At 35.9% G+C, this 18,439-nt stretch overlaps 1 protein-coding gene across 50 annotated transcripts in view; it reads left to right on the top strand.

Annotated features, from left to right (window-relative positions):
• RIMS2 (regulating synaptic membrane exocytosis 2) overlaps window positions 1-18,439 on the top strand; it is a 489,731-nt gene that overhangs the window by 245,194 nt on the left and 226,098 nt on the right. For 43 of the 50 annotated variants that reach the window (XM_074898586.1, XM_074898600.1, XM_074898596.1 and 40 more), the window contains one exon: window positions 17,519-17,727. In XM_074898586.1, the coding sequence (XP_074754687.1) occupies window positions 17,519-17,727 (209 nt within the window). Of the gene's footprint in view, window positions 1-17,334; window positions 17,403-17,518; window positions 17,728-18,439 lie in introns of all 50 variants that reach the window. The other 7 variants (XM_074898608.1, XM_074898603.1, XM_074898604.1 and 4 more) reach the window with 1 other exon arrangement.

The raw sequence follows: 18,439 nt of genomic DNA, 5'->3' as shown, positions 1-18,439 counted from the left end.
CATTATCCTACTAGAATGTGATTTAACTCAAAACCAAACAACTGTAAATAGGAGCTTTGTAAAAAAGGCGCTGGTTTAAAAAAACTGATTACCCTTGAAAACTAAATCTAGTGAGACAAAATAAGCTCCTGTATACCAGCCTGAGGGATCTCAACCCTGAGCATTCACCTTTGCGAAGGCGTTTCCTCTGTTGTGCACAGAATCAGAGCCCATCTCTGATTCCTTCTTTCCTTGAACTGGAATCTGGATACAACATTGTTGTGTTTCAGAACCAAGTATGAAATAAAAAAAACCCCAGTAACCAGATTGCATGGTCAGCTGTACTTTCTGTCCTTAAATCTTTGTTTTGCACCAATATCTTTAATCTGATTACCCCATGGCACTTTTTCATCAAATGCATGGTATCTGGAGGAATGAGACGTATTTATTCTTTTAATTCTTATTGAAAGAGCCTGGATTATTGTAACTGTCCATGTTTTTCATGATCCTTTGCAGAACACTCATCAGAGTAGTATTGAGTAGCTCACATTCTTTCCTTTATCTCTGTAGGTGGAAGAAAGCTTTATTATCTTGAATTTATGGACTGGAAATCAATGGATCACTGTCAGAACAAAGCTTAGCATTCAGATCCCTTTTATTTTGAGCCTATTGCTAGTTACTGTTATGGGAGGAACTGAAGATTCACATTTCAGTTAACCTTCATTATAATTGCTAGATTTCAGTTGGGGGTCACTTGCCAAAATTTTGGTTGAAGTGATGTTCTATTCAGGCACGAAGTATTTAAACGAAGCACTAGATCTAATTTATTCCTGCATTCTTTTTACCTCCCTCTAACCCCCAGGCTCGCTGCTTTGACTTTCTGTGTGCTAGTCTTCTTCCTTTGGTCCATTCTGGGTTTTGTAAGATTTTGCAAAAATCAAAATCTTCTAAATTCTCAAGCTGTGATACCCATCTGACTCTTCTATTAGCAGTACTAGCATTTGTTCATTTCTGTACATTGACTTCATACCCCTTTCACTATGTTCGAAGCTCTCCTAAACCTACTCTTTTTATGATTTATTTCTTCTAGCAGATTAAGTAACCAAGACATTGTACAAGGCCAGAGCTGGGAACAGGGCCTGAAGTCTCCAGTGTGGAATATCTGCCTTTGTTATACACTGTCTGAGAAAGAACAATCCCTACAAGTACTTCCTTGCACTGTCCCTGCGTGCTAGTTCTGCTCATGGGTGCCTTTAAACCAGGGAAAGAACTGCAGTCTTGACATCCACCATATCCCTCAGCACTATGTCAACGTGACTCTTAAACACCTCCAGGGATGGGGACTCCACCACCTCCCTGGGCAGCCCATTCCAACCCCTAACAACCCGTTCTGGAAAGAAATGCTTCCTAATATCCAGTCTAAACCTTCCCTGGTGCAACTTGAGGCCATTCCCTCAATTTTGCATCAGATCTCATTTGAAAACAACAAGGAAGAAGAAAAGATGCTGAATTGTGGCAGAGAAGCAGTTAAATCCTGTAACTGCTTTTGTTGAGACATGCAGTTTGCCAAAGTTGTTATTCCCAAAGCATATCATACTTGCCAGTTCTTTATCGGATTTGACAGAGGATGATCTAAAAAAAAAAAAATAGGCAGGAACAGCAATGTCACCCTAAGAAGTCATTAACTGCTTGTGTTGTTTACAGTGTATAGCTATGAGCATGGCTAATCCTACCTTTGCAAAAACCTGTGGTATCTCTTCATTTCAAAAAATCATTTCTAGAAATGGGTATTACAAATCACAGTCCATTATGAAATGTATAGTAATAAATGTTAATCGTCATTATTTGTATGTGCAGTATTACTGATCAAGATTTGAATTTAATCTGATTTTATTTTCTTTTGATAGATGTAAATCCAAATTTACTTGCATAATAGTAAGCAGCAACAAAAGAATAGTGAGGTCAAAATTATTCCTAATCATAACAAATATGATCACAGACTTTTTAAAAATTACAGATTCAGTTAATACAATATTCTAATTATAATAAATAGTTTGTCTTACAGCTTATTTGAGACTTTGCTTTTTTATAAAGCTTTGATTTGGGTAAGGACTGCAGTTCTTACAGTACAGCAAAGATTGTCTATGGTATTTTGTCTGTGCTGAGCAGGAACAGGCAGAGAAGAAGAGTGTTTCAGGGAGTTCTAAGAAAAATTTGCTGAGCAGGTCTTTCAAGGGACTGGTGGGTTCATTTCCAAGTGTTTGCTGCCAGATTTAAATCAGGAGAATGATCTTTCTGTTGTTTATAGGTCAGCTGGCCATATCTGTTAAGGTCATTGTGATGACACCTGTGCCAGCTGGATCCCACAAACTATTTTTTTCACATCTGAGTCCTGTGCAGAGATATCAAGAATGCATGATGAGGAAAAGAGGCAGCCTCTGCCCTACTTTCCTCTCCTTTACCATAAAAAGTAACAAAAATTTTTTTCCTTTACAGTAATATTTGAATAATGGGAAACCCCAGGAAGCTAATTTCAACAGGTTTCCGGCACTTAATTTAAAATTTAAAAAAAAAAAAAAGAATTTTTTTTATGTCATTTTCATATTTTTTGTTGTTTTCTCGTCAAAGGCTTTCAGTTTCATACTCCACAGAGATTAATAAGTAGTTCATGAGTGAAGTGTGTAAGTCTGAAGAGGACAGGCAATGGGAAGAACATGATGCATTTGCTTCTAGTCATCTTTAGGTAGTAGCAAGTTAGTACAACAGCAGTTTATCTGAAGATAAATCTGATGTGGAGAGTTGCAAGGTGAATGTGAAAAGCCTTTTATTGCTAGGGTTGTGTTAAACTGAATTAATTATATTGTCAAGTGAGGTGCACACCTAAGGAAATGAGCAACTGAAGTAAGGCAGAAGAGAATATTTTGAAAATGGCTGCACAAGTCTCTTATGCAATTCCATCTGAAGTCACTTGATGCTTTTGAAGCATTTTGCTTTGTTATCCTTGATACATTTGTAACAAGAATGAGTTATTAACCTCATTCAGAGCAGTACAGTTTCAGTGTTTACATCAGAAATGTGCAAATTCTATTCTGGGAATATAGTTCTTCTACCTGGAGAAGGGAATGGTGGTCCAGGCTGATCTACACTATTTACTTCTGAAAAAATCTTTTGCTGTGAGCTACACGTTACACTGGCTGAAGGACTGCTTTCTGCAATGAGAGTCTCCATAAAGTAGGACCTGGTCCAATTTATGAGGTGAAATTCCCAATAGGTTTTGCAGACATTAAGTATTATGATTATTTCTCATCTCACCTCAACTTTCCAGAAATTTAAAGATGAACGAGTAGAGGATATGAGGGAATTTTCCTTAAAAAGTAGTGAATGATACTGACCTTTTGCTTAAACTCATTCTGGAAATATTTAGCCTCAGGAGATATATTTTTGGATAATTGTGATCATAGAAAAACAGGAGACTGTGATTAAATCCTTTATGTAACTCCTATTACAGCTTCAGCTACCATGAAGGCTATAATTATGGGAGTAGTTCTTGTTGCCTGTGGAAAGGTCCCTGAGTAACATGCTTATTTATGTATTCAGCTAAATGAAATAATTGCAGAGCTAACATCAAACAACTATTCTTTTGTGGAGCCTTCTTCCATTGTTCTGTATTCTTTTGAAATCATGAAGACACTGAAAATTACAGCTAAGAAATCTACTTATCATTAGGATTCAAAATTAATGTTGGAATATGAATGTACCTATATGTCTCTCTATATATAACTTCAACAATCTTACCCTTATATCTCCACAACATTTTACTAACCATATTGGTTCTCTTTGAAGAACCTCCTTGGACAATGTCTATACAAATGAGGTTTTCATCCAGTTTGTATATGTAGACATGAACAGTCCTGGATGGATGTGAGGAAGAGAAATTTTTTTGCTTTTAATAATATAATAAAATTTAATACTTGTTTGGTAAGTAGATTTTTATAAATTCTCGTTGTTTACTAAGCATGAGTATAATAGAGGTAGGAAAGGGCAGAACTACAAACCTAGAAATTATTGAAGAAAAATGAAGACCTATATTTCTCAAGTTTGGCACTGAAAATTGTTTGGAACATTTTACAGTTTTCGCTTCTATGTCTGTGTGTCAGCAGCTCATTTTAAAAGAGGGTAATTGTAGCATCACTTAATTTCATTATGCTGACAGGCCACAAAGGAAAATTCCTTGAATTTAACCCCAACTCCTGCAGAACTAACATACTAGCATCAGAGGAATACTCTCAGGAGACAAATAATTTTGTATTTAGATCTGCATTTAGATTATGTTCAGTAACTAATGAAAGGGGCCATTAACTGAAGAAACAGATATTGATTAGTTACTTATTTAATCTACACCCTTTGCTCTGTGCACAGCTGATGATAGTGGTCCTGGGCGATGGGGGGAGTTTGCCATCATATTATGAAAGATTATACATTAACACATTGGTATAGGGATTAAATTAATGCTTCTTGGCAAACTGTCCTGGTTTCAGCTGGGATATAGTTATTTTTTCTTCTTAGTAGCTAGAATAGTGCAATGTTTTGGATTCAATGAGAAGAATGCTGATAATACACTGATGTTTACAGTTGTTGCTAGGAGATCAAGGTCTCTCCAACTTCCCATGTCCTGTCCACACATAGGTGTGCAAGAAGCTGGGAGGGGGCACAGCCAGAGCACCATGAACCCAAATTAACCAATGGAATATTCCATATCATGTATTATCATGCTCAGTATATAAAGGAGGGATGGCCAGGAAGGGGAGTGGGGGTTCTCTCTCGCTTTCAGGATTGAGACTGCGGGATCTTGGTTTTGGTTTTTGTTTTTTTTTTAGGATTGCTAGCTGGGAATGGGCTGGCTATCAGTTGGCAAGTGGTGAGGAATCACGCTGTGCATTGCCAATTTTTACTTTCTATTATTGTTACTGTTTTATTTTATTACAATTACTAAACTGTTTTTTATCTCAATCTGAGTGTCCTTTCACCTTGCCAATTTATCCCCATTCCCTGGGCAGGGGGAGGATGAGCGAGCGACTGGGTGGTGTTTGGCTGCCAGCCGAGTTCAAACCATGACACAAACTAAGCCTCATATCATTCTTACCTTCTGGCTATTTCATTTTGCAACTCAACCTTCCTCTTAATGTAATACATACAAGAATTTTCCTGCATGCACCTGTGTATATATAAACATATATAGGCACAAAATCAGATTGGTGGTGCTAAGGTGTCTTAAAAAGCAACCATGGTCATTGGTATTTTATTTTTGCACGTCTGTTCTTTAAACTGTAAACCAGGTATAACAGATCATTGCTCTAAACTAATTTGATTATATAGTATCACACTGTCAGCTTGTGCATAGAAGGTATGAAACTAAATTAGACAGCTCATTGTTACTTCTGGAATCCACTGGAATTTCATTTCCAGGTTTTCTGTTCCTCTTTAAGGAGGTAATTAATTTCCTTCAAAGAAGGTGGTTTGACAAAAATAACATGTAATCAAACTCAGAACAATAGGTGTTTTTACATATACCAATGACTTTCTTCATCATGAATATTAAAGGAGAGATCAATAATTAATGATCCAATTACTAGTTTACAGTGGCATTTATTACAGTGTCAAGGTGATGAGAAACCCTGTCGCACTGATTTTTTTTTTTGCCACTCCAGTATACTGAACCAGCAGATGCACTGCAAGTTTCTAGAATGTTTATGGCGTGTGTGCTGCCAGGGGTGGATAATACTTTGGATTTACTGCTGCGATTAAGCTCTTGTTTCTTAAATCAAATCATTTTAACAGTGAAATGAGCCTCTACTGTATCTGCTGCAGTTTAGAAATCAGTTTTGAGAAGGTAGTACGTTGAATTAATTAAAAATTACACTTTTTTAGGCAATCAGAAAAGCTGTTATTAGTGTTCCACACCTGAAATGTTAGATCAGATTTAAGGAAAAAAGGGCTATGATTTGTATTGAAACGTTCTATTTCCTTGTTAGAAATAGTCTAAACTGGTGACATATACCACAGGAGTTGTATTTCCATCTTCATTGTTAGGTAGAATTTTAAAATTTGCCTATGGCTTTCTGCATAATATAAACTGAGAGCTATAGACAATAAAATAAATCACCTTAACTCCTAAGTGGTGGCTTGCTGTTCAAAATGCCTAGTTGTTCAAGTATGTAATACAGACGTTTTGATTTTTAGATATTCTTATTTCTGTTCTAAATTGTGTGTTTCTTATCAGTGATCAAGACATTTAGAGTGAATTTAGAGTCCTTTTCTATGCCTACTGAGAGCTTGTAATACATCATTAGGAATACCATGCCCAAAAATGTGGACTGGACCTTTTATATTTTACCCCTTCCCACCAGCTCTCCTTGTAGGACAACAGCTATGTCCAAGGGAGGATGTTTTTTCCTCCCAAACAAAACCAAATAACTGATCAGAAAAAGCCAGTGGTGAACTGGAATATAGATATTGGTTTGATTCTTTTATCAAATTGTTTCACTTCAACATTTTAAATATTTCTATTTAATAATAATTATTTTTATTATTATTCACAGATACATTATTTGTATATTGACTATCTCATACTTCAAATCACAAGAAGAGTATTTCTTAATATCACTTTTTGGTAGCAAGATGTCAGTCATCCTGACTGGAAGTAGTAGAGAGAAAGGAAAAAGATGTGATCAATGAAAAAACTGACTGATCCTCAATCATAATATATGGGTGGCTGTTGGGCTGATGATGGATATTGATTCTAGGTAATGATGTGCCTATGATAGGAGGCATCTTTATGTTAGTAGTGTCTCCTTTCATTAGGATTATTTCCATGTGACTTCGAGGATAAAAATACTGAAAGCTATTAAGAAGTAATATATTTGTGTGTCTTTAAAACTAAGCTAAGACGATTTTCCTTTCCTTCCTGACTTGTTCACTATTTCACTATTACTTATGGTTGATTGTTCTCTTGATGAAATTCATACAGCTCTGTCATGAGTACATGTGACATGCTAAGTTTATGTTCGTTTGTGAATTTGACATCAGATCTCATAAAGAATCCATTCCCTTGCTGTCTTTCATGGTCTCCTGTTGTCTTCGCTTTGTAAATGCGAAGCTTACTTAGTAATTAAGATACACTGATTCAAAGTAGCGTAGGGTTATTTTCTGTAATAATTAGTGTTGACATCAAAGCACTAAAGCTTGAAAGTAAATAAGTACACGATGTAAGGGGTTAGTTTTTCTGTATTTTTTTCTGTCTCTAATAAGTAATAGAAAGATCTATGCATAAAAATATATAATTATTTTCTCAACATGTATACTTATGCATGTATTTGCATTGGCTTCAGCTTCTCTGGCAGCCTTAAGTGTATTATTTGAAGAAAACATTGGTATAGACTCCCTGTCAGCAGATGCCCATTTCTAAAAGAAGTTAAAATGCACCTTGTTAAATGCTGCCTCTCAGAGAGCTCATATGTCTGTCCAAAATGTCCAAACAGAAATATGTTCACAATTAGGATTCAGTGCATGTGCAGTAAATCCTATGCCCCTGAGACTTCCAGATGCCAGGCAGCCTTGTTGGAGCTACTCTGACAGTCATTTTGCCAGTCACAACTTCAGGATGTAAAAAGAGTGTTTATCTGTGGAACGCTGAATATGTGTAAGCCAGCACAAAGTGAACTGGATGAGTAAATACGTCTACTAATGCTAAACAGGGTTTTCCTGAAGCTACTTATTTCTTCAGTTTAACCAAGCCTCTTTCAGTGAGTGTAAATAAAATGGTAATGAGAAGAAAAATCTAACGGAAATAGGTATCACAAGCATACAAGACCCAAACCTCTTTCTTAAACATTGCAGCTGTTTCTCACAAATTTTCATAGTGCTCCAATTATGAACTGAGATCTCTTCCAGGGTGCTATAAGGCTCATTTCCAACTGGCTTGTCAGGTTTTACTGTTGTCTTGCTGTTGGCAGTAAGACAGTTGAATCTGCCTGGACTATTTTCAAAGTCTGAGGAAGCAACTCGTTGTGCATGTGCAGATCGGTTCCTAGTTGTGCAGCAGCTTCAACATGTCACAGAACCATCGTATTTTCTGTGTTTGTATGACAGAACTGTGCTTCCTTAGCAATTGTTTTCCAAGGTTTTCCATTTCTCTGAGCCAGCAACTTGGGAAACATAGGGTTTTTGTCTCACCTTCCAGACACCAGTTAAGTCCTGTGTGCATTATATCCAAGAGCTTGTTAATTTTCAGTAGACTAGTCTGTGAAGAGAGGTAGGCTCATTCACGACACCTAACTAAGCTATCTACTTTTAGTTGATGGGAATATTATCACAGTGTTTCAGAAGACTGAGCTGCTGAAACAAGGGCCAGATACGGGATTCTTCAATGGTATTAATAGGTTTTATTCTCCCCTGCATTACTAATAGTGCTTGTTTCCTCTTTAATCGGGTCCCTCATTTAGGTATAGACAAGCTGGTATTGCTGATATTGTTTTCAAGGCTGAGATGGTGAAGAACTTGTGATGAAGCTGTCAGCTGGAACTCTAGGGAGGAGGGATGAATGGTAATGACAGATAAGCTATGCGTGAGGTGAGGTCAGCCCATGAACATATGTGTGTTCTTTGCGGATGTGACTAGGGAAGAAAAAAGAAAAAGGCATATCTTGTAAGAAGGGAATGAAAATTTAGACTATTTAGAATAATAATAAAAAAGTATTAAAATACTTTTGATTGCTTATTACTGGGCATGATCCAGAAATACCATCTTATCTAAGCTTTCCAAAGCATTTTTTCCTTTGTATTCTGCTGAAGAAATTTCCTTTTCCAGGCATAGGCTCAAAACTTCCTACAGAGAGATCAAAAGGAAGTAGAAAAGTGAAAATGTCAGGAGGGTCAAAAGTGTAATTTGGTGTAAGCATCTTTCTAAGACAAAGTCTTAAAGACAATCACACAAGAGAAGAATTGATAGGGTATTATGCTTGATTAGTTCCAGTTTTCCCTGATCTTATTAGAAATAGAGCAGCAGGGAACATGCAACAAATGTGCAAATCTGAGAAACTTAAATATTATATGAATATTAATAAGCTATCAACTGGCAGTGGTGGACTGGGTCCCCAGTATAAGATGTCTGGCTGCTTCCAATGACTTAACAGTACCGGTCCATTTTCTTGGTGGCCCAGAGTGTGAGTTTGTGTACCAGACCACAAGACAGAGGCCATGTTGTGACATAAAGGGTCACACTCCAGGCATCATGAGAGGCATGGCTCTCAGTGTGTGAGGTCTTCTAGTACATGCACTGTGCTGTGACTGGAAGCATCTCTTTCAGTGGGAGTCTGATAAGTGTGGACTTCCATTAATAAATTATGGTATTTTTATTTTCTTTTATTTTTTTAGCTCTAGCCAACTGGTTTTAATATACAGTAGCTTTCTACAGTAAGTAGACAATGTATCATACAAATGTATTTGCCATATTGATATGTTTCCTTTCAATTTATTCCAAGGAAAGACATTTAACAAAATATATTTGATTAATAGACTAAGTCTAATTTTGTTTTACAAAATGTAATTTTGAAGAAAGTCTTTGCTGTAATTTAAATCCTTCCAGCAAAACATAAGAAAATACTTCCAGTAAATATTCTATCAACAGTGACGCTAAGTCTCAGTTTCAGAAGAAGAGCCAGAATAAAATAGTCATGCTGAAGGTCTTTCAGCCTTTACATTAGATAATCCTTTCTGTTAAGAGTAATATCCTTTCTGTTGAGCAGTACTAGTAGTAGTTGAAAACAGGGCTGCATGTTTGAGGGTAAACCAGGGTCTTCAATTTGAATAACACCTTCCCCTAAAAAGTATCACTTAAAAAAATAAAACTGAAATAAATCAAGAGATTTTTAAGTTCTTAATGACTGACCCATGCAGACCAGAGAAGTTTCGTTGGTAGAGGTATCTCTAGCCAGTACCTACATGCTCTCCATGTCATCATTCTTGCCGCATGGGTATGCACTGTTGTTATGTGCTCGTCCCTCCCCCAGTTTGTTCTCTCACCTGCCTTGTGCAATGCAGCTCTCTGCTGTTCACAATCTTCTTCCAGCTGTGTAGCCTCTCTTTTATGTTCTTCTTTCTTGGCCATAAGAACTTCAAGTGTTTTTGGATGTTCATCATTAACCGTGGCAATTATGCAAGGTCACACAAAATCACTCCTAGACTCTTGATTACATGAAGTGGTCCTATAAATCTGCAGATCCATATATCAAAGCTGAGATTCCATCTGATTAAATGTAGACATCCACAAACTAGGCATCTACACCCAAGATAATAATCTTGACTTTTACAGTCATTGAAGAAAAACAGACATTGTGGTTATATAAAATGAGTCAGATGAATGGAGCTAAGACTAACTGCTTTAGAAATCTAAAACTACCTGAGATGAATTCTGTGTGTCTCTACTTTTCAGGGGAGAGACACTTTCCTACTTATTACAACATCTGCTAGTATTCTAAGCTCCAAATGAGAAGTGTTTGCTGACTCGCGCATAGTGATTTTCTTAGTGCTTGTGACTGTCAAGTTCTTGTGCAGAAGTGTTGTTGCACTACTTGATCTTTGATTTATGTTAAGAATGGCAGCACTGAATCTCACAAGTGAGTCAAGGCCTGCTTTCTAGGAGATCTGACAAAAGATCTCCTAGCAGTAAGGCTCTTGAGGCCTTTGAGTACAGCTTTTAGCATAGGTGCCACTGTTTTACATAGTCAGGGCTAAGTGCAAACATCAGACTTTGGTCCACAGTTTCCTTATCACTAATGAAGATTGATACATTTTCCTCCCAATTACTGCATTTCTCTGTATTTCACATATTAAAAGTCAAGACTGTACTTCGTGTAAAGAACAGCTTTCTTTTGTTTTGGTAGGACCAGGTCCTTCAGACATTTTCCTAGGCTGTTCCATGTTGAAAGCTGGCAAATCCAGAAGAATAATTACCTCCAAACAAGAAGTATTGAAATGCATTGTATGAAGTTTCAAAGCGTGCTGTAAGACCTACAAGGAGAAGCTTCCTTTTGTGCTCAAACTGCATTAGTGACTCTTGAAAAATATTTCTGTGCTTTACATGTCCCAGGCAACTTTGCTGCACCAAATGCTAGCATGTCCCTGAGGTGTCCAGAGCTGACAAAGCAATTGTTTAAGCACTCATACAATCACCTCCAGTCAATTCTGGCTGTGTAGCTCCTCTTTGGAGTCACTCACTATGCAGCAGTCAAGATGGATAGTATTGCAAACACAGAAAGTGACCTACTTAAATGAAAGTTCTTCAGTAGCTGTAGTCCACTTTTCACTTCTCTCCAGAGCCCTTCTGGTATAGGGCTTCACTGGGACCCTTGCAGTTAAGAGGACAATCAAGTGACATGGGATGTGCTCTGCTCACTACAGCCTTATGCTGAAAATCAGTGTGGAGGGGGAAAATACTCAATTGAAAGGCAAAATAATTTGTAGTTTTGAGTAATGGCAGAGATGAACAATCATTGGCTCATGTAGTTGGGATGTAGTATGTATTCTGTGTGCAGTATGTAGTCAGACTCCACACCTTGAGAAATTTTAAGTTGTATGACCTGTCCTTTTTGGCAGTGAGATTGGAAGGGATGTTTTTGTTTTACTTGGTACAAAGCAAGATGATCTTTTTAATTAACCAAGGGAAGAACATTCCAGTTTAGATAGGTCCTGGTTTAGTCAGAAAGGGTGTGGGTCATCTGTATAGCCTCTGTGAAGGTTTGGGCACCTTAGAACATCCCAAATGACTCTGTATGTGTGGAACAGCTAATTAAATTGAGCGTCTTGTGTCTAAACTGTTTGGAAGGTAAATGGTTTTGAACTTGACCATGGACTTAGGCAACGTTCAAGAAAGAATAGACACATACTGTGTATGTTAGATTCCAATTACTCGATGCCTTTTAAAAGATATTTGATTATTCTATTTGTGGATGGGAAAGCTGTTCTAAGAAGCAAAAAAATACATAATCAATCATTAAAGTATAAGGGGAGTGGAAACTGAAATTCTTTTAAATACACATTGTCATTCAAGGTTCCCACTGCTACAGGAAGTTCCCATTGCTGTGGGCTGCTGGGTGGAGAAGAAGAAAATCTTTTCCTCTGTGTATTGGGTTTTGGCTAAATAAATGAGCAAAACAAAATGTCAGTAAGTTTACAAAGGTTTCGCCTTACCACCATTTATACAGAAAGGCTGATGTGGTTTTTCTCCCAAACTGATTTGTCCATGCAAGCTTTCCATATACACATAGAGCTCACTGACCTTAATAAGAGCGGACATCACATATGTCCTTTCTCATATCCAGTCACACTCTTGAACTCATGAAGCATCTGAATGCTGTTATAATTACATAAGATTGTATCTTGCATAGTAATATATTTGTTCCTTTTTCTATGAAAGATGGCTGTGATATTATAGCTTATATAATTTATCAGTGAGGTGATTTTTTTGCCGAGTCATTTCTACTGCACACCATAAATGCGCATATTCTCAATAATGATCTGCTGTTGTGGAAGAGAAATATCTAAGGGACCATCAAGTGCATTCTCTGGTAGTCAGAATCGAAACTACAGTGTCTTTGTTACAGAAAATGTAGGGTTTAACAATTTTTCTTGTAGGGAAACAACAATGTGTCTTACATGTATTACTTTTAATTTTACAAGATTTCAAAAATCATTTACCTGGTCAAGATTTTAGTATTTATAGAACTTGCACTGAAAAATTTATGTCCAGTGATCTTATCAAGTCATTCATTTGTACCTCAAAAAAGTGTGGGTGTATGTGCTAAGCAATACATGTCTCTCATAGTAATGTAATATGCTACAGGGCTTCCAGACAGTCATCCTGGTTATATTTTTATAAGTTAAAATGTTTTATTAATAATAATTTGATTGCATTTTATTAACTTTTATATTATTTAGACCTGTCATTCAGATGACTTAATGCAGTGTAAAGGGCAAAATCTAGGTGATCTAGAAGAGCTTTATAATTTCTAATTTCAATTACAATTTTTTGGAAACATATAGCTACATATTTTAATATGTATTATTAGTACGGATATTAATATGAAAAAATTCACTCAGATATGAACAAAACAGTCTTTGGATGGAGTTGTTGCTTACTTTCTTATAATTTTAATTTTAGAGTAATTGGTATTTGCTGTGAGACACAACTAAATTAAAGTCATCTTTCTACATCTTGACTGAAAAGGAGACGGGAAGACAGTAGAGCAAGAAGTGGGAGTGCTTTGATCAGGCAACAGGCTTAACTTTGCATGTGTTCCTCCATGCAAGTTTAGGTTCAGGGCTTCCCATTTGATAAACAGTAACTTGCTGCAAAATAACTGGATCGTTTAAAATGTTAGTAATTTCTATGTGCTAATGCCTCAGACATGCTGGGCTAAATGTGTCTGATCTTGGACACATGTTGTATGTGGATGCAGCATAAAATAATTAATGGGTGGGAGGATTCTTGGAAACCTTTTTAGTAAGCAGAAATCAGTTACACCAGCAGATGAGTCTGGGACCTATGTTTAAAGACCTGAACAAAGAAACTGGTCCAGAGATCCTTTCAGTCTACATTACCACTGCTAGGGTGAAGAGTGAAAAGGAGAGTATATGATACCCTGTTCAAATGACATATTAAAAGAAATATTTGGTATTTCTAATTGTGTAAAATCAGTCCAATAGACTTGCTTTCCATGAGAGCTTGAAGATTCCTGAGTCCTTTCTGTGATTTTGGTATTTTTTTGGATATGTAAACAGTTGAGGGTGTGTCAAAATATTAATTTAGGGTAGTAGGATCCTCCTGATGAAAAGATGATGACCATCCAAATAAGTCACTGAGACCTCCTTTATAAATAGTGGAGGAGAAATAAGACATTTTGGCTATGGCGAAGGTATGATTTATCTCACCTGGAAGTTCACATCTATACTCCCCTTAAAAAGTTCTGTTTCCCTTCACTAACTGTAAAAGGAACACAGGCTGATTAATTCAGATGTACAGATCTGTACAATAAAAGTCCAAAATTTAGGTAGAAGAATTAGGGGTCTCTAGATGTGATTATCTGAGAGTTAATTGTAAAATTTTTCTAACAGGAAGTAAGAAATCTTACGTGAAGAGGTTTTTTTTTTCCCCTGAGAGAAGAGAGAAACTAGAAGCTCTCTACTAGGAAAAGAACCAACACATTTTGTTTTTACTGAATAATGGGAAGTTTTAAAAATTTTAAGTTATCACTCTCAATAACTTAATATGTGGTACCACATATTATTTTATGCATTAATCTAAGTAGATTGCTATTTTGGATAGCTCTATTAAAAAAAACAAAACAAACAAACAAACAAAAAAAAGGGTCCAGAATTTCTTTAACTGAAAGTCAGTGTGTATGTTTCAAATGTGGGTGTGCATATGCCAGACTGTTAGAGCCCAACACTGCTCAACATTTGCTCATATAAACACCTATAGGATGAACTTATATATGTACAGCACATCTATACTGTAAAGTACAGTTACTATAAAGCTAATTTAATATCTGTCTTTGAGTTTATGTCTATATGCACATATTGTGGACATGGAAGTAGCAAGTGAAGATTGGACCAGGTTTTGATGACAAGGTATTTGCGCATTTGCAGTGGAAATGTATATATGGTCAGTATATCTCAGTGGCCTCTACTTTTCAATAACTTATTTTCCTTTTTTTAAGAAGTTATTTTCTATGTAGACACGCAAGTGAAAATTCAGTTTGATAGGAATCCTTGCTCTTGACAACTCATACAAAACTGTGTAATTGACATGGGAAAAGGCATGAACAGGAGGGCTGGCAAAGCCATGATGGGTGTCATAAAGTACAGGTAAAGTGCTGTGTTCACTGTAGAACAACAAGGATGTAAGCTGCACGCCTGGATTCCTTTTCAGTGGCTTCTTTTGGATTATAAATCATAATCGAAATTGTTGCTGAGAATTTTAAAACCTTAAATACAGCCAGTAATTTGCAGTTGTAGATTCTTAATGCCTGATAGCAGATATCTACATTTAAATTTAGTCCTTTCAATGAAAATACGCCATTTCTCAGAAATAGTTAGGAATTAGAATTAGTGCACCTGGAATTAGATACCAAATTATAGGGAACCAAATTACAACTCTTTTAGTCAGCCTTTGGTTTTGGGTACAGCAGTTGTATTGATGACACAGAAAATTGCCAGGAAAAAAAGAGTATGGACTCATGTGCCTTTAGTTCATGCAATTAGAGCTGAGAAGTCATCGTTACTGTAATGAGTTTTCCTCGCTTAAGTTCGCTTTTTAGATATATTTTAAAACCAGGCAGGGTTTGTAAAATAGGCAATAGACTAGAATTCTTGCTATCTTCTGGATATCTCTAAATTTATATTTATGCAGTAAAGGCTAGATCTTCATGAGCTCACTAATGATTTCAGTCAGTTCCCCTGAAGCAATGTCTTTGGAAGCAGAGGTAAGATAGCACTGGAAATTCCATGGCAGAAGTACCTTTTGCAAAATGTTATTAGCTTCCAGAAGAATATTTCTTTTCCCCTTAGGCATATACCCACACTTTATCTGTTTTATAGTCAAGATGCTAACAGTCATGACAAAGCAATTTTTGGTGACAATTTCCCATTTTAAAATGTAATCTTCCTTTTAAGAATCAAGAAGCAGTTAATACATTTGCAGCAGGCCTATTTATTACTTAGAAAATATGAATGAATTAAAGCTGCAATATAATTTTATGAGGTCCCTTTACCATTTATTTATGAAATCAAAGGATATATAATATACTACAATGTTTCTGCAGAAAAGTAAGGGACTAAGTTCAATGTGTCTTTTTGAAAATAAAACCTTTGTATTCTGTACATTTCCTTCTTTAAAATGAAAATGAGGCTTGATTTAGTTTTTCCATATACAAGTCTATATATTAGGAGAAAACAGGTGAAAAAAGATCGTATTTTTCATTGCACATAACATCCCTCTGTGAAGACTGTATTTTACTTCTCTAAAGCATGTATTAGCTTTTTGTAGCTTAGTTTTATGGGGCTGTATCTTCACATCCTCTCTGTAAAATTTTCTAGACAAGTGTTAAGACTGTGATTAGATCTATTAGTTGTATTTCACCAACTTATTGATGTAGCTTCAGAGGAATGGGTTGAGCAATGTCAAAGCAGGATCTGAAGTAATGGAAATAGAAAAATATCGTTTGTGGTATGTACTAAAAAGAGCAGAACTACTTTGGTTTAGTGTTCTTTTGGTCATGAAATTTGACAGAAAAGTCAACATTTTTTCCTGCAAACAGGAGTATCAAAATACTATGTAGCATGTAGTAACAAAGTATTTTTCATGTAACATGTAGTAACAATGGTGAGGAAAAAAAGAGAGAAGGGTAATAATACAAAATGTGTGGGCATAATTTACAATTTAAAGTACCTACATAAAAGAGAATGTTTTATTAAAATAGTGAATCATTCTCCAGTTCTGTGGACAGCAGTAATAATTTAGACCTTTTCTTTAATGCTGTTTTTTAAACCTACCTTCCTACCATGTGTCTGCCATGCAGGTTATATTCTGATTCTTTAAAATATATATATTTCATCAAAACCCTACACATTTTTTCCTAGTTATAAGGTACCTGTAATTACTAGAATTCTTTCTGATATTTAACCAGTAGACATTTCTCTTGGAATTTCAAGCAAAGTGAATAATGCTTTTCATTCTAAAACTTCTTTCTATATTTGTTTTTCTTATCAATCTATCATATTTAACAGATCATTTAACCTTCCTTAAAACATCATGTGCTGTACAGCTGAATATAGTGTATTTAAGTATTTTATTGAAGTGAATATTAGTTTGTGTTAGAAAATCAAAGAAATACATTCCTTAAAATAAAACTGTTTGTTTAGATTATGATAAAAACTCATTCCATATTCTTGTCTGAAAATTCTTTTAGGAGTACAATACGATTTGCCTTGTCTTTTAATTTACTGTAAGTAATGTTACAGGAACAGTTAAAAACTCTGAAGCAATGATGCTTTACACTGTACATGATTTTATGCACACACAGACACACACAAACATACCTCCTTCCTCACAGTATTTCATATCCCATGTACTTTGTTGTTTGAGCCTTAACTTTTTCTTGAAAGCACTTTGCAAGTTCTGCTAGCAGACGTTATGAATCAGATAGGATAATCAGAAGAATTTACAATTTTACTGTATCTTTGTCTGTCCTTTCTGTCACCTTTCCTTTACTGCACTATCTTGTCTGTCTGATTCTCGCAGGAGACATGGATTACAACTGGTTGGACCATACGTCTTGGCATAGCAGTGAGGCATCCCCAATGTCTTTGGTGAGACATGTGGAGCCTTACCATTTAGTTCCCTTTATCATTTCACATTTCCTTTGTTTTATTTACACCTTTGCATGTTTTCTTTTTTGTATCCTTTTTTTATCCCACACCTATAGGGGACAGTCAAAGGGGAAAAAGAAAAACTAGTGAGCAGGCAGTTTTGTCGGATTCTAACACCTTATCCGAGAGGCAAAAGAAAATGGTGTGCTTTGGTGGCCACTCTTTGGAAGAGGACTTGGAATGGTCTGAGCCTCAGATAAAAGACTCTGGGGTAGATACGTGTAGTAGCACAACTCTAAACGAGGAACATAGCCATAGCGAGAAGGTACTGAGATTATGGAGCCTGCATTTTAACCTGCTCATTTGGTCTTTGTTTGCTCTCTGTCACTCATTAAAATAGTGTGTAAAATAAAAGATAGGGTGTTTTTAGAGATAATGTAGCATTTCCTAAGGTGCAGAAAAGAAAAACAAATGAAAAGTCTCTGCATGCTTGCAGCTTTTACTGTTTGGCAGCCTGAGAAAAAAAAAATTGAGAGGGTAAAGGAATGTTATTCTTATGGTTGCATAATAGCATGTCATGGTATTACCTTCAAGTATAAAGTAATTAACAATAAGGATTCTACTGATTGGCTTATTCGATTTACTATGTTCAAACTCCTGGGGCTGAAATTAAATTAATAGTTTAAACCCCAGGTGAAAAAGGGAGAAAATTACGTCTCTCTGCACAGAGAAGTTGTTTTTCTTTTTTCCCTTTCACTGTCATGGTTGTTCTTTTGTTCTGTTGCCATGCCATTTTTGTGCAGTATTGTGCAGAATTAAAGGCTGTGCCATCTGCTTTGGTATTTTTTATTTTTGCTTTCTGTTTGGTGGAGATTATGATAAATCTTTTTAGAGTTATTAGTTGTAATGGTAGCAGATTTGTCTGTGCCTGCTAATTATGCATGAAATAGAGCATGTAATAGTATTTTTCTGTTAAAAAGTGCTATGATTACACAAAATAAAATGTTAAAATTTTATTAATTATGCCAGTATACAAA

This window comes from Athene noctua, chromosome 2 (assembly GCF_965140245.1).
Source record: "Athene noctua chromosome 2, bAthNoc1.hap1.1, whole genome shotgun sequence".
NCBI lineage: Eukaryota > Metazoa > Chordata > Aves > Strigiformes > Strigidae > Athene > Athene noctua.
This window is presented reverse-complemented; position numbering and strand designations above follow the sequence as displayed.